The sequence below is a fragment of the Salvelinus sp. IW2-2015 genome, linkage group LG26 (assembly GCF_002910315.2).
Source record: "Salvelinus sp. IW2-2015 linkage group LG26, ASM291031v2, whole genome shotgun sequence".
Lineage (NCBI taxonomy): Eukaryota > Metazoa > Chordata > Actinopteri > Salmoniformes > Salmonidae > Salvelinus > Salvelinus sp. IW2-2015.
Window position 1 is genome coordinate 35,740,635 of NC_036866.1, and position 26,917 is coordinate 35,767,551.

The 26,917-nt window shown below is 43.3% G+C and overlaps 2 protein-coding genes across 4 annotated transcripts in view; both read left to right on the forward strand.

Moving 5' to 3' along the window:
• The first annotated feature begins 2,910 nt into the window (after window positions 1-2,910).
• Window positions 2,911-11,971, forward strand: trabd (TraB domain containing). Of its 3 annotated transcripts, none has more exons than XM_023972060.2 (10): window positions 2,911-2,973; window positions 3,873-3,949; window positions 4,301-4,370; window positions 4,794-4,960; window positions 7,009-7,149; window positions 9,757-9,867; window positions 10,093-10,232; window positions 10,538-10,710; window positions 11,090-11,186; window positions 11,328-11,971. In XM_023972060.2, the coding sequence occupies exons 2-10, from the start codon at window positions 3,926-3,928 to the stop codon at window positions 11,506-11,508; spliced, it is 1,104 nt and encodes a 367-aa protein (XP_023827828.1). In that variant the 5' UTR covers window positions 2,911-2,973; window positions 3,873-3,925; the 3' UTR covers window positions 11,509-11,971. The 3 variants fall into 3 exon arrangements, with proteins under 3 accessions (XP_023827828.1, XP_023827826.1, XP_023827829.1); XM_023972058.2 differs by having other exon boundaries at window positions 2,915-2,997; XM_023972061.2 differs by lacking the exon at window positions 2,911-2,973 and adding an exon at window positions 3,460-3,594.
• A 5,391-nt stretch (window positions 11,972-17,362) lies between these two features.
• selenoo1 (selenoprotein O1) overlaps window positions 17,363-26,917 on the forward strand; it is an 18,693-nt gene continuing 9,138 nt past the window's right edge. The window contains 4 exon segments of the mRNA XM_070435025.1: window positions 17,363-18,048; window positions 18,240-18,544; window positions 19,058-19,243; window positions 26,310-26,476. Of these exon segments, the coding sequence (XP_070291126.1) occupies window positions 17,477-18,048; window positions 18,240-18,544; window positions 19,058-19,243; window positions 26,310-26,476 (1,230 nt within the window). The 5' untranslated portion in view covers window positions 17,363-17,476.

Below are 26,917 nucleotides of genomic sequence, written 5' to 3' on the forward strand. Positions count from 1 at the left end.
TTACAAGCCCTGAACCAACAATGCAGTTTTAAGAAAAATAAGTGTTAAGTAAAAAATAGATAAGTAAAAACAAAAAAAAAATGAAAGTAAGTAATTAAAGAGCAGCAGTAAAATAACAATAGCGAGGCTATATACAGGGGGTACTGGTACAGAGTCAATGTGCGGGGGCAGCGGTTTGTCGAGGTAATRTGTACATGTAGGGAGAGTTATTAAAGTGACTATGCATAAATGATAAACAGAACAGAGAGTAGCAGCAGCGTAAAAGATGCGGGGTGGCAATGCAAATAGTCTGGGTAGCCACTTGATTAGGTGTTCAGGACTCATATGGTTTGGGAGTAGAAGCTGCTAAGCCTTTTGGACCTAGACTTGGCGCTCTGGTACCGCTTGCCATGCGGTAGCAGAGAGAACAGTCTATGACTAGGGTGGCTGGAGTCTTTGACAATTTTTAGGGCCTTCCTCTGACACCGCCTGGTATAGAGGTCTTGGATGGCAGGAAGCTTGGCCCCAGTGATGTACTGGGCCGTACGCACTACCCTCTGTAATGCCTTGTGGTCGAAGGCCGAGCAGTTGCCATACCAGGCAGTGATGCAACCAGTCAGGATGCTCTCGATGGTGCAGCTGTATAACTTTTTGAGGATCTGAGGACCCATGCCAAATCTTTTCAGTCTCCTGAGGGGGACTAGGCTTTGTCGTGCCCTCTTCACAACTGTCTTGGTGTGTTGGACCATGATATTTTGTTGGTTATGTGGACTCCAAGGAACTTGAAGATCTCAACCTGCTCAACTACAGTCCCGTCAATGAGAATGGGAGCGTGATCGGTCCTCCTTTTCCTGCAGTCCACAGCCATCTYCTTTGTCTTGATCACGTTGAGGGAGAAGTTGTTGTCTTGGCACCTCACGGGCCAGGTCTCTGACCTCCCTATAGGCTGTCTCATCGTTGTCGGTGATCAGGCCTACCACTGTTGTGTCATCGGCAAACTTAATGATAGTGTTGGAGTCGTGCCTGGCCTTGCAGTCATAAATGAACAGGGAGTACAGTCGTGTCCAAAAGTTTTGAGAATGACACATATCAATTTTCACAAAGTTTGATACTTCAGTGTCTTTAGATATTTTTMTCAGATATTACTATGGAATACTGAAGTATAATTACATGCATTTCATAAGTGTCAAAGGCTTTAATTGACAATTACATGAAGTTGATGCAAAGAGTCAATATTTGCAGTGTTGACCCTTCTTTTTCAAGACCTCTGCAATCCGCCCTGGCATGCTGTCAATTAACTTCTGGGCCGCATCCTGACTGATGGCAGCCCATTCTTGCATAATCAATGCTTGGAGTTTGTCAGAATTTGTGGGTTTTTGTTTGTCCACCCGCCTCTTGAGGATTGACCACAATTTCTCATTGGGATAAGGTCTAGGGAGTTTCCTGGCCATGGACCCAAAATATCGATGTTTTGTTCCCCGAGCCACTTAGTTATCACTTTTGCCTTATGGCAAGGTGCTCCATCATGCTGGAAAAGGCATTGTTCGTCACCAAACTGTTCCTGGATGGTTGGGAGAAGTTGCTCTTGGAGGATGTGTTGGTACCATTCTTTATTCATGGCTGTGTTCTTAGGCAAAATTGTGAGTGAGCCCACTCCCTTGGCTGAGAAGCAACCCCACACATGAATGGTCTCAGGATGCTTTACTGTTGACATGACACAGGACTGATGGTAGTGCTCACCTTGTCTTCTCCGGACAAGCTTTTTTCCGGATGCCCCAAACAATCGGAAAGGGGATTCATCAGAGAAAATGACTTTACCCCAGTCCTCAGCAGTCCAATCCCTGTACCCTTTGCAGAATATCAGTCTGTCCCTGATGTATTTCCTGGAGAGAAGTGGCTTTTTTTCTGCCCTTCTTGACACCAGGCCATCCTCCAAAAGTCTTCGCCTCACTGTGCGTGCAGATGCACTCACACCTGCCTGCTGYCATTCCTGAGCAAGCTCTGTACTGGTGGTGCCCCGATCCCGCAGCTGAATCAACTTTAGGAGACGGTCCTGGCGCTTGCTGGACTTTCTTGGGCGACCTGAACTTCTTGATGATCTGATAAATGGTTGATTTAGGTGCAATCTTACTGGCAGCAATATCTTTGCCTGTGAAGCCGTTTTTGTGCAAAGCAATGATGACGGGATGTGTTTCCTTGCAGGTAACCATGATTGACAGAGGAAGAACAATGATTCCAAGCACCACCCTCCTTTTGAAGCTTCCAGTCTGTCAGCATGACAGAGTGATTTCCAGCCTTGTCCTCGTCAGCACTCACACCTGTGTTAACGAGAGAATCACTGACATGACGTCAGCTCGTCCTTTTGTGGCAGGGTTGAAACGCAGTGGAAATGTTTTTTGGGGGATTCAGTTAATTTGCATGGCAAAGAGGGACTTTGCAATTAATTGCAATTCATCTGATTACTCTTCATAACATTCTGGAGTATATGCAAATTGCCATCATACAAACTGAGGCAGCAGACTTTGTGAATATTAATATTTGTGTCCTTCTCAAAACTTTTGGCCACGACTGTACAGTAGGGGACTGAGCACGTCTGCATGTTATCCCTACTGCCTCTGATCTGGAGGACTCACTAACACAAATGTTTTGTTTGTAAATTAGGTCTGTGATTTGTGGTGTGCCCCAGGCTATATGTAAAAAATATGTCTTGTGCTAATTATAAGCAATTTGAAATAATTTATACTTTTTCTTTTGATACTTAAGTATATTTAAAACCAAATACTTTTAGACTTTTACTCAAGCAATATTTTTCTGGGTGACTTTCACTTTTACTTGAGTCATTTTCTATTAAGGTATCTCTACTTTTACTCAAGTATGATAATAGGGTGTTTTTTCACCGCTGATTACCACAACGCACTCAAATCTCAATTGAACTACAAGTACCAGAAGACAACGTTAACAAACGAGTCGAACACATCATTGGTCGAAGTGCAGGTGAGAGCACAGGTTGGCTAACTTGTAAGTTTTATTTTATTAATGTTTAACATTGTAAGCTGTAGTTATTATATGTTTATTACAAATTGATATGACATTGTTTACCAAGTAGTTAGCAGCAGTTAGCCAGCTAACCGATATGTCAGCTGTTAGCTAGTAGTAAGCTAGCTGCTAGTCGGCGAGTAGTAAGCTAGCTGCTAGTCGGCGAGTAGTAAGCTAGTTAGCTTGGGCCAACTTGCTAACTTAATGAATAATGTTAGTTCGTTTGTCTAGCCAGCTAGATAATATGTGGAAACGAGGGAAATATCAGCCAAGGGTGTCAATGTTTTGTCTCTAACCAGCAGGTTTGACAGCTTTAGCTAGCTAACGTGACTTTGTAGCATGTGGTTAGCTAGCAAAATAGTTAGCTATGTCAACACTCTTGTGTGAAGGTGATGTAATCGTGTTGAAGTACGCAGCTACATGCAGCAGGAGAGCGTTTAGCCATGACTGGGCTCTAAAAAGGGGCCACTAAGCTAACGTTAGGCAGTTTGCTATTTGTCTATACACTATAACGTTACTGTCACAGTAAAATCTGGCTCACAAATTGTCTTATCTACTAGAATTAGCTACCTGTGTCAGGTAACGTTAACTAGCCGGTTTTATTTTCCAACCAACTTTGTCGCTAGTGAGAATGGGTAGTTTATTTATGGTTTGGTACACTGCACATATATCTAGTTAGCAAACGTCAGCAATTGAGGAACTTGAATTGGGGCCTTAACTTAGTCACAAAATAAGCATCACAGCTGATAGCATTGCAGAGAAAAGCAATTTTGGTCAACAAACCTACTTGATGAATTTGGCTAAATCCATTAATACATTTGACCATACTCTTTCTCCTGTTTTGCTTTCCTTTTCAGTAAGGAAGGTGGGACATAGCTTTAGTTTTTGCCCAGCTCTCAAAGGCTGAATCATGGACCAAGACAACAACTCTGAGGTAAGTTTGGGGACTGMGGGACATGGGTCACTGCATAATGCTTTGACAGCTGTTATTTTGATCATTTTAAAAAGGCACACAGAGTACAGCTTCCAACACATCTGTTATGGCCCATACAGCTGTGATATTTGAAGCTCTATGCTGATCATAATACATTAAGCAAAACAAACAAACATTCTTAGAATTTTGTCCTGCTCCTGTACTTAACGTTGATGTTAATTGTCTAAGATTCAGTGTCGCAATAAATCTGGCTACTAAGCCTTTGAGCACATTGACAAAATGTTTTCGTTGACATGTACACTTTTAGAATGACTTAATGACTACATATGCTTTTTAACTTATTTTTTTTAGGATGAGTTGGTAGGTCCCTTTGAAGATGTGTCTGAAGATGAGTCACTGCCTAGTCGTCCCCCTGGACTCTGTGAGTGCCCTTATTTACGTAAAATGTATTTACTTTTCTCTCCGTCTGCTTGTCACCAAAAGCTCATATTGTTTCACAATGCCCATGTGAGAGAAAAAGGGGAACCGTCCTTTACTTTCCAAGCTTTGAAACTAGTATCTATGTTCTYTTTATGTCTGTGAAGTCTTCCCACAGCGATGTTATGTTTGAAAGTCTGTTCTAACTTGTTTGTAACCTTTATTTCAGTAGGCTACAACATGCACTGTTCACTCTACCCATATCTGACAATCACATTCCTTTGGCATATCGAAGTATGTTGTATTTCCTGCCAGCCAATTCGGTGATGTAGGAACTAAAGGTTCTTTCCGTTCTTGTCTTTGTCTTTCGCTCTTACTTGCTCTATTTCTCTCCCCTTCCACCTCTCCCTGGCTGGTTCCTTTATAGCGGACTCTGAGGCGGTGGAGCTGCTATGGCAGGTGCGTGCCCAGCGGCGCCAGTCCTCCCCAGAACTCCCTGAAACAGTCACCCGGCTGACTGCCCCAGATGGCAGCCTGCTCTACTTGGTAGGCACCGCCCACTTCAGTGACAGCAGCAAGAAGGACGTGGCCACGGTGAGCACAACAAATCTGACATGCAAGCATTAAGGGCTGTTTTCCTTGACACAGCTTATCCTAGCCAGTTTGGCCGGACAAAGTTCAATTACTACTTAACGGATTTTCAATTACTACTTAGCCTCACTTTTTTCCACACACTGAAAAAAAGAAAAAAGATTCATATGTTMTTTTTTGGGCCAATCTATGCGGCTCTTTGTTTATAATGCACTGTCCGCTCTCCCTTGAGGCTTTCCCAAGTTGATGCCCAAGAGACCAAACAACCTCAGATCACGCGCTCAGATCATTTTCGAGCCTCTGATTGGACAGTGAAATACACACACACTCGCACCTGCAGGAGACATGCAGATGTTTAATTTCTCTCTCATGCAGTCATGGCTGAAGCCAGCATAAATTCCTACTATTTATGTGTCCAGGTTAAACGTGGGAAGTCCCTCATTATAAACAAACAGTTGGTTAAATTCATGGTTATTGCATCATTTTCAGATTAATAAGAAGCGATTTAATAGACGAAACAGCAATGTAACTTAACCAATTGAATGGCCAGAGATCAGGGCATTCATCAGCAAAGACGCAGTGCAAGCTGATAGTATTTTGGACAACCAAATTGAAGTCAAAATGATTGCTGAAATCGAAGTATCAGCTGTATGGTGATTTGCGATTCATAACTTACATTTTACCGGTACTACCAGTAGTAGTAGGCTAACCGATAACACCACAACAGAATGCGTTTGATGTGATGATGCGCTGCTGACAACAGCTAGCATGTCCAGCAAAATCCGTTGCCAGTGGCACGCACACACTTTGTGCAGATCAGCAGGTGGGGCTTTTCGTGGCAGCCAGACGAGACAATCGAAGGAGGATGCGGTGAGCAAAGTTACTGGGCTCGAATTTAGTCATGCTTGATCTATATAGATTGATGCTTCTAATTGTGCATGTTATAAAAAAAATGTTTTTTGTTGATGATGATAGGTTATACTCTATGGCTGGATTTATAAAAATGTTCCCATGCTACATTAATTTGGCAGACTTAACTTGATTGACCCTCTTTCTACAAGGCCTACTAGTCTATGAGAGACCTCATCATATTTGTATGAATATTTTGTTAATGCCTAGGCTATAGAGATGCATTCAGGTAATTAACTCATTATTATTATGCATCAACATTTTAATTTGATTACAATTATTTATTGTCAATCTTTCTTGAATTTGTTAGGCTATACAATTAAGTAGATTAATGAACTGATACATTCATACAACTTTTTTTTAAATAATTTTTGAATATGATAGAATATTGCATTATATTATACATCCCATGTGAATAATGTTCATTAATGTTGTGTATTATTAATAATCTGAAAATCAGTCTGAAATAGAATATTTATCCTATTGTTCATGTCCATATAGCCTAGGACAATGTGGTAAAGTACTGTTATTCCTTATCCACCTAATTATATAAAAAAATAAAAAATGCTCGCTTGTGTCGCTTTTTTGGGGGGAAATCTGTTAAACAGTGAATCAATTTTGTCTGGCCTTACTAAAAAGTATGCCAAATGAGGAATCTCCATTCAAATACATTTTTGAACTAGACAGAATCTGTGTCTGGGAAACCGGCCTTAAATGATTGTCATAGGTATCTCCTGGAATGGCCTCTGAGTTTGTTCAAATTCATGGGATTCATACATTTTCTAAATGATTGTCCTTCAGATACACCCTGAAGTAATGATTGAATAAAAAGTATTCTGAAATCTGCCAATCAGAACTATCTATTTAACCTTTTTTCAACCAAGCAATTCAGTTAAGAACAAATTACTATGACATCCCCCTTATACATGTCCTGGTTTCCCAGACTCCTGTTTGTTTCGTTCCCTCAGGCAAAATCCATTCTATTGTCAGTCTTGTACTTCTACCTTTCTCTCTCTTACCGCCCTTGCTCCCCTTCCTCTCCTTCTACCCCCTTTCCCTGTTTTCCTCCTCTCCTTATCCTCCCACTCTCTCCTCCCCCTTTCGCCCCTGTCCCCTTTGTTTGCCTTCTTCCCCACCCTCAGACGATCCGTGCAGTGCAGCCAGACGTGGTGGTGGTGGAGCTGTGCCAGTACAGGGTGTCCATGCTGAAGATGGATGAGAAGACGCTGCTGAAGGAGGCCAAGGACATTAATCTGGACAAGGTCCAGCAGGCCATCAAACAGGTGTCACTATTGGGGGGGGGGGGGGGGGGTCAGTGTGGCTTTTTTTGGCCCTCTCTAATCCTGTGTCATTTAAATATATCACAACCGATAAATCTACGATAATCGAGAATTTCAATAAGCATTTTTCTAACGCTGGCTAGTGGACCCAAACTGTTAGAAACGTATATCTATCCTACCCTGCCTTTCTAAAGTCTTCAAAAGCCAAGTTAACAAACAGATCACCGACCATTTTGAATCCCACTGCACCTTCTCCGCTATGCAATCTGGTTTCCGAGCGGGTCATGGGTGCACCTCAGCCACGCTCAAGGTACTAAACGATATCATAACCGCCATCGATAAAAGTCAATACTGTGCAGCCGTCTTCATCGACCTGGCCAACGCTTTCGACTCTGTCAATCACCGCATTCTTATCAGCAGACTCAACAGCCTTGGTTTCTCAAATGACTGCCTCGCCTGGTTCACTAACTACTTCTCAGATAGAGTTCAGTGTGTCAAATCGGAGGGCCTGTTGTCCGGACCTCTGGCAGTCTCTATGGGGGTGCCACAGGGTTCAATTCTCGGGCCTACTCTTTTCTCTGTAAACATCAATGATGTCGCTCTTGCTGCTGGTGATTATCTGATCCACCTCTACACAGACGACACCATTCTGTATACTTCTGGACCTTCTTTGRACACTGTGTTAACTAACCTCCAGACGAGCTTCAATGCCATACAACTCTCCTTCCGTAGCCTACAACTACTCTTAAATGCAAGTAAAACTAAATGCATGCTMTTCAACCGATTTGCTGCCCGCACCCGCCCACCTGTTTAGCATCACTACTCTGGACGGTTCTGACTTAGAATATGTGGACAACTACAAATACCTAGGTGTCTGGTTAGACTGTAAACTCTCTTTCCAGACTCACATTAAGCATCTCCAATCCAAAATGAAATCTAGTATCGGCTTCCTATTTCGCAACAAAGCCTCCTTCACTCATGCTGTCATTTACAAAATAGCCTCCAACACTCTACTCAGCAAATTGGATGTAGTCTTTCACAGTGCCATCTGTTTTGTCACCAAAGCCCCATATACTACCCACCACTGCGACCTGTATGCTCTCATTGGCTGGCCCTCGCTTCATATTCGTTGCCAAACCCACTGGCTCCAGGTCATCTATAAGTCTTTGCTAGGTAAATCCCTGCCTTATCTCAGGTCAATGGTCACCATAGCAGCACCAGCCGTAGCACGCGCTCCAGCAGGTATATTTCACTGGTCATCCCGAAAGCCAACTCCTCCTTTGGCTGCATTTCCTTCCAGTTTTCTGCTGCCAATGACTGGAGCGAATTGCAAACATCACTGAAGCTGGAGACCCATATCTCCCTCACTAAGCATTTAAGCATCAGCTGTCAGAGCAGATTACCCATCATTGCACCTGTACACGGCCCATCTGTAAATAGCCCACCCAGTTACCTCATCCCCATATTGTTATTTATTTGTTTGATCCTTTGCACCCCATTATCTATACTTGCACATTCATCTTCTGCGCTATCACTACAGTGTTTAATTGCTAAATTGTAATAATTTCGCCACTATGGCCTATTTATAGCCTTACCTCCCTAATCTTACTACATTTGCACACACTGTATATAGATTTTTCTATTGTGTTATTGACTGTACGTTTGTTTATCCCATGTGTAACTCTGTTTGTGTCGCAGTGCTTTGCTTTATCTTGGCCAGGTCGCAGTTGTAAATGAGAACTTGTTCTCCACTGGCCTACCTGGTTAAATAAAGGTAAAATAAATATTGAACATGTTAACAGTATGTGCACTATAGAATCAGTTTTGTTGAAATAACAAAACGGGCAGTGATATTGTATTTAACCAGGCAAGTCAATTAAGAACAAATTCTTATTTGCAATTATGGCCTGACAAGAAGTGAAATGCCTCCTATGGGGGGGGGCTGGGATAATAATAAAAAAACACCTCAATGTGAGACAAAATGGACAATGCAGACAGAAGACACTGGCAACAGCACAAATACAACAGCAAACAAACAGTGGGTGTGTGTGCGCGTACGTGCAGGCATGCGCRTGTGAAGTAACACAGCATGCTTCCTTACATAAGGCAACGCAAACTAGTGACATCGGGTGACTAATGGAAACAACTACGTGTCTCAACAACCGGTTCATCTATTTGTCCTTTGAACTCATCCAGGAACACCAGGTCCTAGACTTTTAGGTTGGCTTGGAGGGAATTCCAAGACCAGGGGGATGAGTAATGAAAGGACCCCTTTCCATGCTCAGTTCTAATTATCTAGACTGTTAGCATAGAACAAGATATTGAGATCTGAGCTTGTATGTGTTTTAATTGCTCTGCTAGAAGAGAGGATAGATAGGATGTTAACTTACAGTTCACCGTTTTGTCTCTTTGGTATTTGGTATTTTTTAGGATCCCCCTTTAGCTGTTGTAAAAAGAGCAGCTACTCTTCCTGGGGTCCACACAAAACATGAAACATAATACAGAATGACATAATACAGAACATCATTAGACAAGAACAGCTCAAGGACAGAACTACATACATCTTTCTCCTCCTATCTGTCCTTCCCCCTCTTTATTATGTCCTCACAGAATGGAGTGATGTCTGGCCTGATGCAGATCCTGCTGCTCAAAGTGTCGGCTCACATCACAGAGCAGCTGGGCATGGCTCCTGGAGGAGAGTTCAGGGAGGCCTTCAAACAGGTGAGACATTCACGCACTCACTAAAAATAGTTCATCTTGATAAGGGTCACAGGTTTGTTCTCGCACAAGGTGTCAGGGCAAGGTCACAAATACTGTCAAATACACACTAATGTTCTTATCTCACACAACATAACATACTGAACTTAACACCCTCTTACCTGTTACCCACTAGGTACGGTATTAGTAAGGTTGTATGTAAAGACCCTCCCTCTCTTCTCCACCCAGGCGGGCCGAGTGCCCTTCTGTAAGTTCCACCTGGGGGACCGGCCCATCCCGGTGACATTCAAACGGGCCATCGCTGCTCTCAGTCTGTGGCAGAAAGCCAGACTGGCCTGGGGCCTGTGCTTCCTGTCAGACCCCATCAGGTACAATAACCTGACAGTTACTCCTCTCTAGTGTCTAGGTTAAGTCAACAGCTTACTCCGCTATACACTTCCTCTCAGTATTTCCTTTGCTTAGTATGTAGTAAGATTAGAGCAGAAATATTATTAGGGTGGTACTGTATTTAGTAATATTGAATTTAATAATATATTTAATTTATATAGGGCTTAATTTATTTACCTGAATACAAATGATAGCAAGCAATTGGGAATTAATTTGGGGACTTGSTTAAACCCAGTTGGTACAATGCTTTTGTTATTGCAATATGTTTGTTGTTGTTGGGTGTCAGTAAGGAGGATGTGGAGAAGTGCAAACAGAAGGACCTGCTGGAGCAGACGATGCTAGAGATGATCGGYGAGTTCCCCGCTCTCCACCAGACCATTGTGGCCGAGCGAGACATCTACCTCACACACACGCTCCGCCAGGCCGCACGCTGTGTGGAGGCGCCCCCCAATGCCCAGAGTGAGTATCACAGCATCTGCATGTTTCACTTTTCACCTGAGGAAGTCCAGACAAGTTTCTCCATTAGTCTGTTCACACTGCTCATGGGAAAAACACTACCATATCATTGGTTGTAGTCTGCGCAAGATTGCAATTAAACCAATGAAAATACTTACTTTCTGGCATAGTTTTCCGTCAGCAGTTTGAATGGACCCTTACTCTGAAAGATGGACGAGCTGGGTTATTGTGTCTGTGTTTTGCACACTGCCTAAGATGCCAATTAAGTTTATTCTCAACTCCTAATGTATCTATGCATAATAGATGGACTGTTACAGACCAATGTTTTTTGGGAACATGGATGCCATTTCAGCTGGATAAATTCGCTTGTTTCTTGTAACAGAAGTGCCTGCTGTGGTGGTGGGAGTGGTGGGGATGGGACACGTCCCTGGCATCGAGAGGAACTGGGAGAAGGAGCTCAACATTCAGGAGATCATGAGGTGTGTGTATCTTTCTTAGCAGTCTAGACCAAGTTATTACTACTTATATTATAGAGCAATAGAATCATTGTATTTCGGCATCTTCTAACTTTTATGAGTTAATATTGACCTCTTTCTTTTGCTTTTCTGTGTGACTGTCAGTGTTGCGCCCCCATCTCGTTTTGGCTGGATGTTGCGCACGGTGCTGAAGGCTGGGGTGATAGGAGTACTGGGATACGCCTGCTACCGTGCAGGAGGGGGCATGGGGAGGGCTCTTCTTTCCCTACCCGCTGTCCAATCACTACTGGACAACCTGCGACCACTGCCCCCAGCAGCGGCTTGACCCCTCTCCTATACCTATGACATGAACGATCCCCTCTAGTACGAAAACAATGCATCTACCACCAATGGCCTTATTGACAGGAGGAGGGGTTAGAGGTCAAGGTTCACCTCCTACCCTATGAACTGACATGGACTTAAGGGGTTCGAGGGCTTGAGCTGCCCTCCCTCTCGTTTCCTTCCTTCCTCTCCTCCATGTCCCTGTGGAACACAGAACAGTACTGCCAAAGAAACCATGACAGTACCCTTATTTTATTTTTGTATATTTAAAAAAAGAAATGGCAAAAGAAGGATTTTTGTAAGATTTACAAATGTTTTTCCATTTATATTACATCTGCTATCCCCCACATTCCAATTGATGTTACATTGAAATTTGAGATTTTGGTGCATATGGTCTTTGAAGTTGATATTATTGCCCCAAGTCATTATATATAAAAATAAACTGGGTGGTTTGAGCCCTGAATGCTGATTGGYTGACAGCCGTGGTATATCAGACCATATACCATGGGTATTACAAAGCAGTTTTATAATAGCAGTAAGGCACCTTGGGGGTTTGTGGTATGTGGCCGCCGCGTTGCGCTTAAGAACAGCCCTTAGCCGTGGTGTATTGGCCATGTACCACACATCCTCGGGCCTTATTGCTTAAGTGTGTATGTATATATACATGAATATATACATGTATATATATATATATATATATATATATATGGACGCACAAACATATACAGTTGAAGTCGGAAGTTTACATACACGTTAGCCAAATGCATTTAAACTCAGTTTTTCACAATTCCTGTAAAAATGCCCTGTCTTAGGTCAGTTAGGATCACCACTTTATTTTAAGAATGTGAAATGTCAGAATAATAGTTGAGAGAATAATTTATTTCAGCTTTTATTTCTTTCATCACATTCCCAGTGGGTCAGAAGTTTACATAYACTCAATTAGTATTTGGTAGCATTRCCTTTAAATTGTTTAACTTGGGTCAAATGTTTCGGGTAGATTTTGGCCCATTCCTCCTGACAGAGCAGGTGTAACTGAGTCAGGTTTGTAGGCCTCCTTGCTCGCACACGCTTTTTCAGTTTTGCCCACAAATCTTCTATAGGATTGAGGTCAAGGCTTTGTGATGACCACTCCAATACCTTGACTTTGTTGTCCTTAAGCCATTTTGCCACAACTTTGGAAGTATGCTTGGCGTCATTGTCCATTTGGAAGACCCATTTGCAACCAAGCTTTAACTTCCTGACTGATGTCTTGAGATGTTGCTTCAATATACCCACATAATGTTCCATCCTCATGACGCCATCTATTTTGTGAAGTGCACCAGTCCCTCCTGCAGCAAAGCACCCCCATAACATGATGCTGTCACCCCCGTGCTTCACGGTTGGGATGGTGTTCTTTGGCTTGCAATCCTCCCCCTTTTTCCTCCAAACAGAACGATGGTCATTATGGCCAAACGGTTCTATTTTTGTTTCATCAGACCAGAGGACATTTCCCCAAAAAGTACAATCTTTGTCCCCATGTGCAGTTGCAAAACGTAGTCTGGCTTTTTCTATGGCGGTTTTGGAGCAGTGGCTTCTTACATTTACATTTTAGTCATTTAGCAGACGCTCTTATCCAGAGCGACTTACAGTAGAGTGCATACATTTTATAAAAAAAAAATTTTTACATACTGAGACAAGGATATCCCTACCGGCCAAACCCTCCCTAACCCGGACGACGCTATGCCAATTGTGCGTCGCCCCACGGACCTCCCGGTTGCGGCCGGCTGCGACAGAGCCTGGGCGCGAACTCAGAGACTCTGGTGGCGCAGCTAGSACTGCGATGCAGTGCCCTAGACCACTGCGCCACCCGGGAGGTCACATTCTTCCTGGCTGAGTGACCTTTCAGGTTATGTCAATATAGGACTCGTTTTACTGTGGATATAGATACTTTTGTACCTGTTTCCTCCAGCATCTTCACAAGGTCCTTTTGCTGTTGTTCTGGGATTGATTTGCACTTTTCGCACCAAAGTACGTTCATCTCTAGGAGACAGAACGCGTCTCCTTCCTGAGCGGTATGACAGCTGCGTGGTCCCATGGTGTTTATACTTGCGTACTATTGTTTGTACAGATGAACGTGGTACCTTCAGGCGTTTGGAAATTGCTCCCAAGGATGAACCAGACTTTTTGGCTGATTTCTTTTGATTTTCCCATGATGTCAAGCAAAGAGGCACTGAGTTTGAAGGTAGGTCTTGAAATACATCCACAAGTACACCGCCAATTGACTGAAATGTTGTCAATTAGCCTATCAGAAGCTTCTAAAGCCATGGCATAATTTTTTTGGATTTTCCAAGCTGTTTAAAGGCACAGTCAACTTAGTGTATGTAAACTTCTGACCCACTGGATTTGTGATACTGTGAATTATAAGTGAAGTAATCTGTCTAGAAACAATTGTTGGAAAAATTACTTGACTTTGTTATGCACAAAGTAATGTCTTTACCGACTTGCCAAACCCATAGTTTGTTAACAAGACATTTGTGTAGTTGTTAAACGAGTTTTAATGACTCCAACCTAAGTGTATGTAAACTTCTGGCTTCAACTGTACATGCATACAGTACATTCAGAAAGTATTCAGACCCCTTGATTTCCCCCCCCACATTTTTTTTAACGTTACAGCCTTATACTAAAGTGGATTAAATTGTGTTTTCCTCAATCTACACACAATACCCCATAATGACAAAGCAAAAACAGTTTTTTTGAAGTTTTTGCAATATCACATTTATGTAATTATTCAGCCCCTTTACTCAGTACTTTGTTGAAGCACACCTTTGGCAGYGATTACAGCCTCGAGTCTTCTTGAGTATGAYACTACAAGCTTGGCACACCTGTATTTGGGGAGTTTCTCCCATCCTTCTCTGCAGATCCTCTCAAGCTCTGTCATGTTGGATGGGGAGCGTTGCTGCTCGGCTATTTTCAGGTCTCCAGAGCTGTTTGATTGGCGCTGAAAAAAATCCCCACCGCATGATGCTGCCACCCCCCTGTTTCACTGTAGGAATGGTGCCAGGTTTCTTCCAGATGTGACACTTTGCATTCAGGCCAAAGACTTCAATCTTGGTTTAATCAGACCAGAGAATCATGTTTCTCATGGTCTGAGATACTTTAGGTGCCTTTTGGAAAACTCCAAGCGGGCTGTCATGTYCATTTTACTAAGGAGTAACTTCTGTCTGGCCACTCTACCATACAGGCCTGTTTGGTGGAGTGCTGCAGAGATGGTTGTCCTTCTGGAAGGTTATCCCATCTCCACAGAGGAACTCTGTCAGAGTGACCATCGGGTTCTTGGTCACCTCCCTGACCAAGGCCCTTCTGCCCCGATTGCTCAGTTTGACCCGGCAGCCAGCTCTAGGAAGAGTCTTKGTGGTTCCAAACTTCTTCCATTTTAAGAATGATGGCCAGTGTGTTCTTGGGGTCCTTCAATGCTGCATGAATGTTTTGGTACCCTTCCCCAGATCTGTGCYTCGACACAATYCTGTCTCAWAGCTCTATGGACAATTCCTTTTAACCTCATGGCTTGGTTTTTGTTCTGACATGCATTGTCAACTGTGGGACCTTATAAACAGGTGTGTGCCTTTCCAAATCATGTCCAATCAATTGAATTTAACACAGGTGMACTCCAATCAAGTTGTAGAAACAGCTCAAGGATGCTTCATGGAAACAGAATGCACCTGAGCTGAATTTCGAGTCTCATAGAAAAAGGTCTGAATACTAAATAATGTACTTCAGTTTTACATTTTTAATACATTTGCAAAAATGTCTAAGCCTGTTTTTGCTTTGTCATTATGGGGTATTGTGTGTAGATTGAGGATTTTAAAAAAATGTAATCCATTTTAGAATAAGGCTGTAATGTAACAAAATGTGGAAAAAGTCAAAGGGTGTGAACTCTTTCCGAATACGCTGTAATGGACCCCAATAGTTGAAGAATAGAGCTACCGTCCCACTAATGACTTTTCATTCTCATACAGTCTCTTTAATCCTGGATCCAGGACCTACATGGGACCATCTAGGCTTTAACAATGACCATGTTTAAATATAGTACTTTATTACATTTTTGGGTACAGATTCCCACCTATGGCTAGTAAGGAATTTAACAAATTAACTCAAAGTCAAAAAGTACAAATATGACCAAATAACATATGTAACTGACTACACTGTAGTTTACCACCACAGTGGGGGTTTTGGGGAAAGTTCTCTCCCCAGCCAAGAGACAGAAGGTTTTAGTAAGAAATTGTAGTTGTGCTATCCCAACATGGACACCTAAGTTCCTCCATCGCTCATGAGGAAAGTCAACCCAGGGACTAGGCTATGTCTGGTGTTATAGTGACTACCTCTCCTGGTCACACAATATACTGTTCCTCAAGGCAAACTGATCTGTGCTGGTTGGTGTTACACACAACCAACCATACTGATTGATAGACGGTACAACCTAATGCTTCGACGTGTGTTATAAATACCTGTACTGTATAAGGCAATGCCCAACTCAAATTTGTACTGGTATTTTGAATTGCATATTTGTTTTTCAAAGAATGCTACATTCTGGAAGATCAGTTGTGTGTTTTGTATTGGTTGGAGTTGGAAGGGTAAAATACCATGACCACCACACTTATAACATACTTAATTTAACAGAGGGCTAATGTGGGATGATTTTTTTTTTTTTAAAGATAAATATGCAGAGGAGGGCGGAGTAAAATTGCCTCAAAGCAAGCAATGTATTTTAAATGGGGGCATTTTGTATATTTGACTGTACTTGCAATGAGGCACCATCAACATGTATGTTTTAAAACATAAACTGCCACTTTCTGCGTGATGGTGGTAGATACTGGACATGATCAGAAAATATGCACTTTGTACTACAAGCCATCAATGAACTCTCTCTTTGTATGGGAACATCTGACATTTCAGACTACATGCTTCTACGACATGCATGATTTTAGTACAGCCGATTGCCAGATTGTTCCCTAATCCCTAGGAATGAATGGGGAATGTTGGGGATTATGTTCGATGGGAGCTGGGAARGGTTGGTTGGGGTTAACGCCTTATTCTGCTATCGCCTTATTCTGCCTTGGACCTGTAGATTGCCTGCCTCTGCTGCAGCTGTGGCTTGTTCATSTCTCACTGTCCTCCATTGTTTTGTGTCTCCCTATCTCAGTCTGTTCATGCTGTATGTCTGGGTCTGCTGGATAGGACCAGGTTGGGTGACACCCTCAGACAAATAGTTGTGGATTCTGTTTCCCCCAAAATGAAATGTTTATCTGATAGATGTACTTTTGGAAGATAATGCCATGTTGCATTTACATATCTGTCATTGCCCCTTCAAAGTTATTTTGAATTTGTAATTGAAATATATTGGGAAATTAGCCTACCGCTGTAGCTCAATCGATCATATCAGCGGGTGTATTTAGGACTTCAGTTTGAGTTTACTCTGAGCCAATAAGGAAACCACTGTCAGAAAATAGTTGGGTCATTTACCACGATAACTTGATATCTATGTTTCCCGACATACTGTAGTTTCTGATGTGTATGGTGGAATAGGGGCATGCAGCGGTCCTATATCACCCGCACCATTCTGTCAGTATTGGTGTAGTTTGTTTTGTGTTTGTATGTTGACAAGAGAAAACGGTGTGTATGAATGACAATCTGTATTCCCATCCTCACTCTATCATTGTAAACAAGCCAAATATTGAAGCCTACATTCTATATTGAACTATACAACTTTTAAATAAAAATGTATATAAATAAAAAAAAGTATTCAATCTATTTTTTTATTACGTCTCTTTGCTGCCATCCTTGGGTGCCATGATCAATGTAGTTCCGTCTTCGTTTCCGGTAGGACCAATAATAGAGTAGCACAATATTTTAGACAAATGTCCGTAGTGCAGTGTTGCGACAACTGACTCGGACAGCGAGAACTACGTCTCTGGTGACTTTAAACAAACAGATATATGGCCTTTAGTTTGATGGCTSCTTTAAAACTTCGTCTGGCACAGTSTAATTTTCTTCGCTCTGGTATTGTCGTCGTTGTTAAATACTTATCCACTGTCAGGATGGACGGCATGGGTCTGGCGGTCAGTCGTTCATCGCTCGAGCGCCTCGAGTTTGACAATGTCGCACTCAAGAAACTTCCGTTGGATACATCAGAAGAGCCTGGTCCGCGAAGGGTGGAAGGAGCCTGTTTCTCCCGAGTAAAGCCGAAGCCAGTGGTCAAGCATAGGTTCGTGGCCGTCTCTAATGACGTTTTAGCTCTGCTTGGGCTGAACGCCGAGAAGGTTCTGACCGGCCCGCTTGATCCAGAGTAACTGAGCGGCTCCAAAGTAATGCCAGGGTCCGAGCCTGCCGCGCACTGCTACTGCGGTCACCAGTTCGGCTCGTTCGCCGGACAGCTGAGGGACAGGGCAGCCTGCTATCTGGGTGAAGTAAAAGCTCCAGCTGACTAGAGGCCAGTGCTGCTCCGGGAGAACCCCAGTGTCCGGTGGGAGWTTCAAGTCAAGGGAGCTGGTCTGACTCCCTACTCCTGGTCGGGCAGTTTACACAGTATTGCATGACTAGACAGATGTTTTTTGTTGTTGACTATTTACCTAAGGAAATCTGTTTTCTCCGTTTTTGGCGAGCATTGTGTCTTTTGGCCTATATATTGTTTTTTTTCATATGCAGTGCACATTCTGGAAGCACAGTCTATGGAATTATGAATAATTCTCTCATTCCCAGACAAGCTGACGGCAAGGCTCAGGGCTCCAGCATCAGACAGTTTCTGTGCAGTGAGGCGGTGTTCGCTCTGGGGGTGCACACTACCAGGGCAGGGTCACTGGTGACATCTGACAGCAAGGTGGTACGAGACGTGTACTACAGCAGGTACCCCACCAAGGGCCCCAGCTACGGCCACGATGAGAGCAGAGGTCAGATGATGGATTCTGTCATATAGAGCTTCTACCGAGAGATCCAGCAGAACCACACAGACAGAGTGGAGAGGAATGTGTCATTCTTCAGAGAGGTAATCATGGACACTAGATTCAGTGAAGCATCAATCATTTATACGGAGTACAATAATGCTCTGATATGATTTTTGAAGGAATATGGCTATCCTTTTTGACAGTGAAACTACTTTGTGTCAAAGCAGACTGTAGGCCTACATTGGAGCTCTCTCTATCCTTTACCTTTTTGTTGTGGAGCCAATGCACACTGCTATCTATCCTCTTATCCTGTTCATGCTGTGACAGGAAGTCTTAATACAGTGAGAGTGTGACTTCCTTAGCGCACACACACTGCTATTAATTCATTATCTTCTTTAATGCTAAATGGTATTAACAAAGTAGTAACATGTAAGATGCTATTGTTTAGCGATTAACTATGCATTGTTATGCACATTCACATCCCTCATGAAGATTATCAAAAACCCAGCATACGATCCCCAAATAWTTTTGCCTAACCCAGCGCCTACGCATGATATGACTGAAACTAGTAGACCCAAATCAACTCTTCTCGTCCAGTCTGACCCTTCTCTGTGTGCGTCCATGTTTTGGTGGTAGGTGATGCTGCGTACTGGTGGCCCAGTGGCAGTGTGTGGGCTTCTGCCATGGAGTCCCCCGATTACCTGCCCCTCTACAACACCTTCTACCTGGGCAACATGAGAAAGAAGCTGGGCCTGCTGAGGAAGGAAGAGCCAGAGGATGAGATGTTGATCACTGAGCTCCTGCAGACCATGCACAACACAGGTAGGGAGAGAGACTCACTACATACTCAAATCAAATTTGTCACATACAGGTGTTTAGCAGATGTTATTGCGGGTGTAGCAAAATGCTTGTGTTTCTGGCTCCAATAGTGCAGTAATATCTAACAAGTAATATCTAACAATTTCATAACAAAACACACAAATCTAAAGGAATAGAATTAATATATAAATATAGGATAGAATACAGTATATACAGTGGCAAGAAAMAGTATGTGAACCCTTTGGAATTACCTGGGTTTCTGCACAAATTGGTCATAAAATCTGATCTTCTAAGTCACAACAATAGACAAACACAGTCTGCTTAAACTAATAACAAACAATTATATGTTTTTATTGAACACACCGTGTAAACATTCACAGTGCAGGGTGGGAAAAGTATGTGAACCCTTGGATTTAATAACTGGTTGACTCTCCTCAATAACTCAATGTCTTCTGTAGTTGTGGATCAGACCTGCACAACGGTCGGGAGGAATTTTGGACCATTCCTCTTTACAAACTGTTTCAGTTCAGCAATATTCTTTGGATGTCTGGTGTGAACCACTCTCGAGGTCATGCCACAGCATCTCAAGCGGGTTCAAATCAAGTTAATTTATATAGCCCTTCTTACATCAGCTGATATCTCAAAGTGCTTGTACATAAACCTAGCCTAAACCCAAACAGCAAGCAATGCAGGTGTAGAAGCACGGTGGCTAGGAAAACGCCCTAGAAAGGCCAAACCTAGGAAGAACCTAGAGGAACCAGGCTATGAGGGGTGGCCAGTCTCTTCTGGCTGTGCCGGGTGAAGATTATACAGAACATGGCCAAGATGTTCAAATGTTCAAAATGACCAGCATGGTCAATATAATAATCAAGTAGTTTTGTCAAGGGTGCAACAGGTCAGCACCTCAGGAGTAAATGTCAGTTGGCTTTTCATAGCCGATCATTGAGAGTATCTCTACCGCTCCTGCTGTCTCTAGAGAGTTGAAAACAACAGGTCTGGGACAGGTAGCACGTCCGTGGAACAGGTCAGGGTTCCATAGCGAGGCAGAACAGTTAACTCGAGCAGCAGCACGGCCAGGTGGACTGGGGACAGCAAGGAGTCATCATGCCAGGTAGTCCTGAGGCATGGTCCTAGTGCTCAGGTCCTCCGAGAGAGAGAAAGAAGAGAGAAATAAGAGGGAGCATACTTAAATTCACACAGGACACCGGATAAGACAGGAGAAATACTCCAGATATAACAGACTGACCTTAGCCCCCGACACAACTACTGCAGCATAAATACTGGAGGCTGAGACAGGAGGGGTTAGGAGACACTGTGGCCCTCCGATGATACCCCAGACAGGCCCAAACAGATAGGATATAACCCCACCCACTTTGCCAAAGCACAGCCCCCACACCACTAGAGGTATCTTCAACCACCAACTTACCATCCTGAGACAAGGCCGGTATAGCCCACAAAGATCTCCGCCACGGCACAACCCAAGGGGGGCGCTAACCCAGACAAAAAGACACGTCGGTGACTCAACCCACTCAAGTGACGCACCTCTCCTAGGGACGGCATGGAGAGCACCAGTAAGCCAGTGACTCAGCCCCTGTAATAGGGTTAGAGGCAGAGAATCCCAGTGAGAGAGGGGAACCGGCCAGGCAGAGACAGCAAGGGCGGTTCGTTGCTCAGTGCTTCTGTTCACCTTCACACTCCTGGGCCAGACTACCCTCAATCATAGGACCTACTGAAGAGATGAGTCTTCAGTAAAGACTTAAAGGTTGAGACCGAGTCTGCGTCTCTCACATGGGTAGGCAGACCATTCCATAAAAATGGAGCTCTATAGGAGAAAGCCTGCCTCCAGCTGTTTGCTTAGAAATTCTTGGGACAATTAGGAGGCCTGCGTCTTGGTGACGTAGCGTACGTGTAGGTATGTACGGCAGACCAAATCGGAAAGATAGGTAGGAGCAAGCCCATGTAATGCTTTGTAGGTCAGCAGTAAAACTTGAAATCAACCCTTGCCTTAACAGGATGCCAGTGTAGGGAGGCTAGCACTGGAGTATATAGGATCACATTTTTTGGTTCTAGTCAGGATTCTGCAGCCGTATTTAGACTAATTGAAGTTTTAGTGCTTTAGCGGAAAGTAGAGCATTGCAGTAGTCTAACAAAGCATGGATACATTTTTCTGCATCTTTTGGACAGAACATTTCAGATTTTTGCAATTTACGTAGATGGAAAAAGGCTGTCCTTGAAACAGTCTTGATATGTTCGTCAAAGAGAATCAGGGTCCAGAGTAACGCCGAGGTCCTTTACAGTTTTATTTTGAGACGCCTGTAACAACCATCATGATTAATTGTCAGATTCAACAGAATATCTTTTGTTTCTTGGGACCTTAGAACAAGCATCTCCTGTTTTGTCCGAGTTTAAAGTAGAAAGTTTGCAAGCCATCCACTTTCCTATGTCTGAAAAACACAGGCTTCCCAGCAAGGGCAATTTTGGGCTTCACCATGTTTCATAGACATGTACAGCTGTGTGTCATCCGCATAGCAGTGAAAGTTAACATTATGTTTTCGATTGACCTCCCCAAGAGGTAAAATATATAGTGAAAACAATAGTGGTCCTAAAAACAGAACCTTGAGGAACACCGAAATTTACAGTTGATTTGTCAGAGGACAAACCATCCACAGAGACAAACTGATATCTTTCCGACAGATAAGATCTAAACCAGGCCAGAACTTGTCCACGTAGACCAATTTGGGTTTCCAATCTCTCCAAAAGAATGTGGTGATCGATGGTATCAAAAGCAGCACTAAGGTCTAGGAGCACGAGGACAGATGCAGAGTCTCGGTCTGACGCCATTAAAAGGTAATTTACCACCTTCACAAGTGCAGTCTCAGTGCTATGATGGGGTCTAAAACCAGACTGAAGCATTTTGTATACATTGTTTGTATACAAACAAGCTGCGCAACAGCTTTTTCTGTTGAGGTCAGGTTGAGGTCAGGTTGAGGTCAGGACTCTGACTGGGCGACTCCAGAAGGAGTATTTTCTTCTGTTGAAGCCATTCTGTTGTTGATTTACTACTGTGTTTTGGGTCGTTGTCCTGTTGCATCACCCAACTTCTGTTGAGCTTCAATTGACGGACAGATAGCCTTACATTCTCCTGCAAAATGTCTTGATAAACACRGGAATTCATTTTTCCATTGATGATAGCAAGTTGTCCAGGCACTGAGGCAGCAAAGCAGCCCAAACCATGATGCTCCCTCCACCGTACTTTACAGTTGGGATGAGGTTTTGATGTTGGTGTGCTGTGCCTTTTTTTTCTCCACACAGTGTTGTGTGTGCCTTCCAAACAACTCAACTTTAATCTTTCTACGGAATATTTTGACAGTAGCGCTGTGGAAGATCCAGGTGCTCTTTTGCGAACTTCAGACGTGCAGCAATGTTTTTTTGGACAGCARTGGCTTCTTCCGTGGTGTCCTCCCATGAACAACATTCTTGTTTAGTGTTTTGCATATCGTAGACTTGTCAACAGAGCCGTTAGCATGTTCCAGAGATTTCTGTAAGTCTTCAGCTGACACTCGAGGATTATTCTTAACCTCATTGAGCATTCTGCACTGTGCTCTTRMAGTCATCTTTGCATGACGGACACTGCTAGGGAGAGTAGCAACAGTGCTGAACTTTCTCAATTTATAGACAATTTGTCTTACTGTGGACTGATGCACATCAAGGCTTTTAGAGATACTTTTGTAACCCTTTCCAGCTTTATGCAAGTCAACAATTCTTAATCTTAGGTCTTCTGAGAGATCTTTTGTTTGAGGCATAGTTCACATCAGGCAATGCTTCATGTGAATAGCAAACTCGCATTGAGTTTTTTTATATTGCAGGGCAGCTCTAACCAACATCTCCAATCTCGTCTCATTGATTGGACTCAAGGTTAGCTRACCCCTGACTCCAATTAGCTTTTGGAGAAGTCATTAGCCTAGGGGTTCACATACGTTTCCCAACCTACACTGGGAATGTTTAAATTATGTATTCAAAATAGACAAGAAAAATACAATTTGTGTGTTATTAGTTTAAGCACACTGTCTGTCTATTGTTATGACTTAGAGGAAGATCAGATCGCATTTTTTGAGCAATTTATGTAGAAATCCAGGTAATGGGCAGCAGGCAGCCTAGTGGTTAGMGCATTGGGCCAGTAACCGAAAGTTTACTAGCTCGAACCGCCGAGCTGACAAGGTAAAAATCTGTCGTTCTGGCCCTGAACAAGGCAGTTAACCCACTGTTCCTAGGCCGTCATTGTAAATAAGAATTTGTTCTTAACTTACTTGCCTAGTTAAATAAAGGTAAAATACATTTTAAAAATCCAATGTTTTTCTTGCAACTGTACGTATGAGATGAGTAATGCAAAATATGTGAACATTATTAAAGTGACTAGTGTTCCATTATTAAAAGTGGCCAGTGATTAACTTCTTATGGCTGCAATCCCGTTAACGGGATGATATGACAACAGCCAGTGAAAGTGCAGGGAGCCAAATTCAAACAGAAATCTCATAATTAAAGTTCCTCAAACATACATGTATCTTATACCATTTTAAAGGTGATCTTGTTGTTAATCCCACCAAAGTGTCCGATTTCAAATAGGCTTTACAGCGAAAGCACCACAAACGATAATGTTAGGTCACCGCAAAATCACAGACAAACACAGCTATTTTTCCAGCCAAAGACAGGAGTCACAAAAAGCTGAAATAGAGATAAAATGAATCACTAACCTTTGATGGTCTTCATCAGATGACACTCATAGGACTTCATGTTACACAATACATATATGTTTTGTTCGATAAAGTTCATATTTATATCCAAAAACCTCAGTTTACATTGGCGCCATGTTCAGAAATGCCTCCAAAATATCCGGAGAAATTGCAGAGAGCCACGTCAAATAACATAAATACTCATCATAAACTTTGATGAAAGATACAGGTTTTACATAGAATTAAAGATACACTTGTTCTTAATGCAACCGCTGTGTCAGATTTCAAAAAGCTTTATGGCAAAAGCACAATATTCAATAATCTGAGACAGCGTTCAGCCACAAAAAGCCATACAGTTACCCGCCAAATTTGTGCAGTCAACAAAACTCATAAATAGTATTATAAATCTTCACTTAGCTTTGCTGATCTTCGTCGGAATGCACTCCCAGGACTCCCACTTCCACAAGAAATGTTTGTTTTGTTCGGTAATGTCCATCATTCGTCCAAATAGCTATTTTTGTTAGCGTGTTTGGTAAACAAATCCAAAGTCAGGAAGCGCGTTCACTAAAAGCAGACGAAATGTCAAAAAGTTCCGTAACAGTCAGTAGAAACATGTCAAACGATGTATTGAATCAATCTTTAGAATGTTTAACATAAATCTTGAATAACGTTCCAACCGGAGAATACCATTGACTTCAGATAGAAGCTGTTTTTCAGTCTCTTGGTCCCAGCTTTGATGCACCTGTACTGACCTTGCCTTCTGGATGATAGCAAGGTGAACAGGCAGGGGCTCAGGTGGTTGTCCTTGATTATATTTTTGGCCTTCCTGTGACATTGTGTCCTGGAGGGCAGGTAGTTTGCCCCCGGTGATGCGTTGGGMAGACCGCACCACACTCTGGAGWGCCCTGAGGTTGCGGGTGGTGCAGTTGCCGTACCAGGTGATGATCCAGCCCGACAGATGCTCTCAATTGTGCATATGTAAAGGTTTGAAGGTCTTAGAGGCCAAGCCAAATTTCTTCAGCCTCCTGAGGTTGAAGAGGTGCTGTTGCGCTGCCTTCACCACACTGTCTGTGTGGGTGGACCATTTCAGTTTGTCAGTGATGTGTACGCCGAGGAACTTGAAGCATTCCACCTTCTCCACTGCGGTCCTGTCGATGTGGATAGGGACGTGCTCCGTTTGCTGTTTCCTGAAGTCCACGATCAGCTCCTTTGTTTTGTAGATGTTGGGTGAGAGGTTATTTTTCCTCGTACCACACTCCCAGGGTTCTCACCTCCTCCCTATAGGCTGTCACGTCATTGTTGGTAATCAGGCCTACTATTGTTGTGTCATCTGTAAACTTGATGATTGAGTTGGAGGCATGCATGGCCATGCAGTCATGCGAGAACAGGGAGTACAGGAGGGGGCTGAGCACGCACCCTTGTGGGTTCCCTGTGTTGAGGATCAGCAGGGTGGAGATGTTGTTACCTACCCTCACCACCTGGGGGTGGCCCGTTAGGAAGTCCAGGACCCAGTTGCACAGGGTGGGGTCCAGACCCAGGGACCTCGAGCTTAATGATGAGCTTGGAGGGTACTATGGTGTTAAATACTGAGCTATAGTCAATGAACAGCATTCTTACATAGGTATTCCTCTTGTYCAGATGGGATAGGGCAGTGCGATGGTGATTGTATCGTCTGTGGATCTATTGGGGCGGTAAGCAAATTGAAGTGGGTCTAGGGTGTCAGGTAAGGTGGAGGTGAAATTATCCTTGACTAGTCTCTCAAAGCACTTCATGATGACAGAAGTGAGTGCTACGGGGCAAAAGTCATTTAGTTCAATTACCTTTGCTTTATTGGGTACAAGAACAAAGGTGGATATCTTGAAGCATGTGGGGACAGCAGACTTGGATAGKGAGAGATTGAATATGTCCGTAAACACTCCTGTCAGCTGGTCTGCGCATGCTCTGAGGACGCGGCTAGGGATGCCGTCTGRGCCGGCAGCCTTGTGAGGGTTAACATGCTTAAATGTCTTGCTCACGTCGGCCACGGAGAAGGAGAGCCCACAGTCCTTGGTAGCGGGCTGCATCGGTGGCACTGTTATCCTCAAAGCAGGTGAGAAAGTGTTTTAGCTTGTCCGGAAGCAAAACGTCATTGTRCATAACAAAGCTAAGGGAAATGAGGAGGGACAAAGAGAACTGAGGGATGTGCCGCAGTACACTCAACACAGATGCATAAAAAGGAGACTCACAGTAACACCATTCACATGAAATGCATGTAGCCAATAGAAGACAGCTTTGACACTACACTATGACTAAGCATGACTGATTTAATCTCTGATCATTCCCTTCCTTCCCCATTGTAGGTACAGACTTCACTAACACGTTTCGCTGTCTGAGCCAGATTCCCTTCCCCACTTCGGGCGACGAGGAGGCAGAGGAAGGAGTCATCAAAATGGCAACAGACCTCTTCCTGGAGCAGTGCGCCTCTCTGGAGGAGCTCAAGGCTGCCAACAAGCCCAGCATGGACACAGTGAGAATAGATTGACATGAGCAGTGAGAACACAGTTAATGGTTTGTTTGAAGCTGACTTGAAGTTGGAGTAGGGGGACATTCTCATTGTAGACAAACTATTTGGTCAATAATACAGTAGTGGGAATTAGGGGTGTGAAAGTTCAAATGAAATTGGGATCCTTAACGTTAAGAGAACCTGCTCCAGAGCGGTTAAGGATTTTTCATTGAGGATCTCTGTACTTTGCGCCGTTCATCTTTCCCTCGATCCTGACTAATCTCCCAGTCCCTGCCACTGAAAAACATCCCCACAGCATGATGCTGCCCCTACCATGCTTCACCGTAGGGATGGTGCCAGGTTTCCTCCAGACGGGACATTAGGTGTAGAGTAGAGTCCTGTAGAGAGATTTGTCAATTTATTCTGTTACTTCTCAAATCCATTTTAGAATTAGTCAAAGTACAA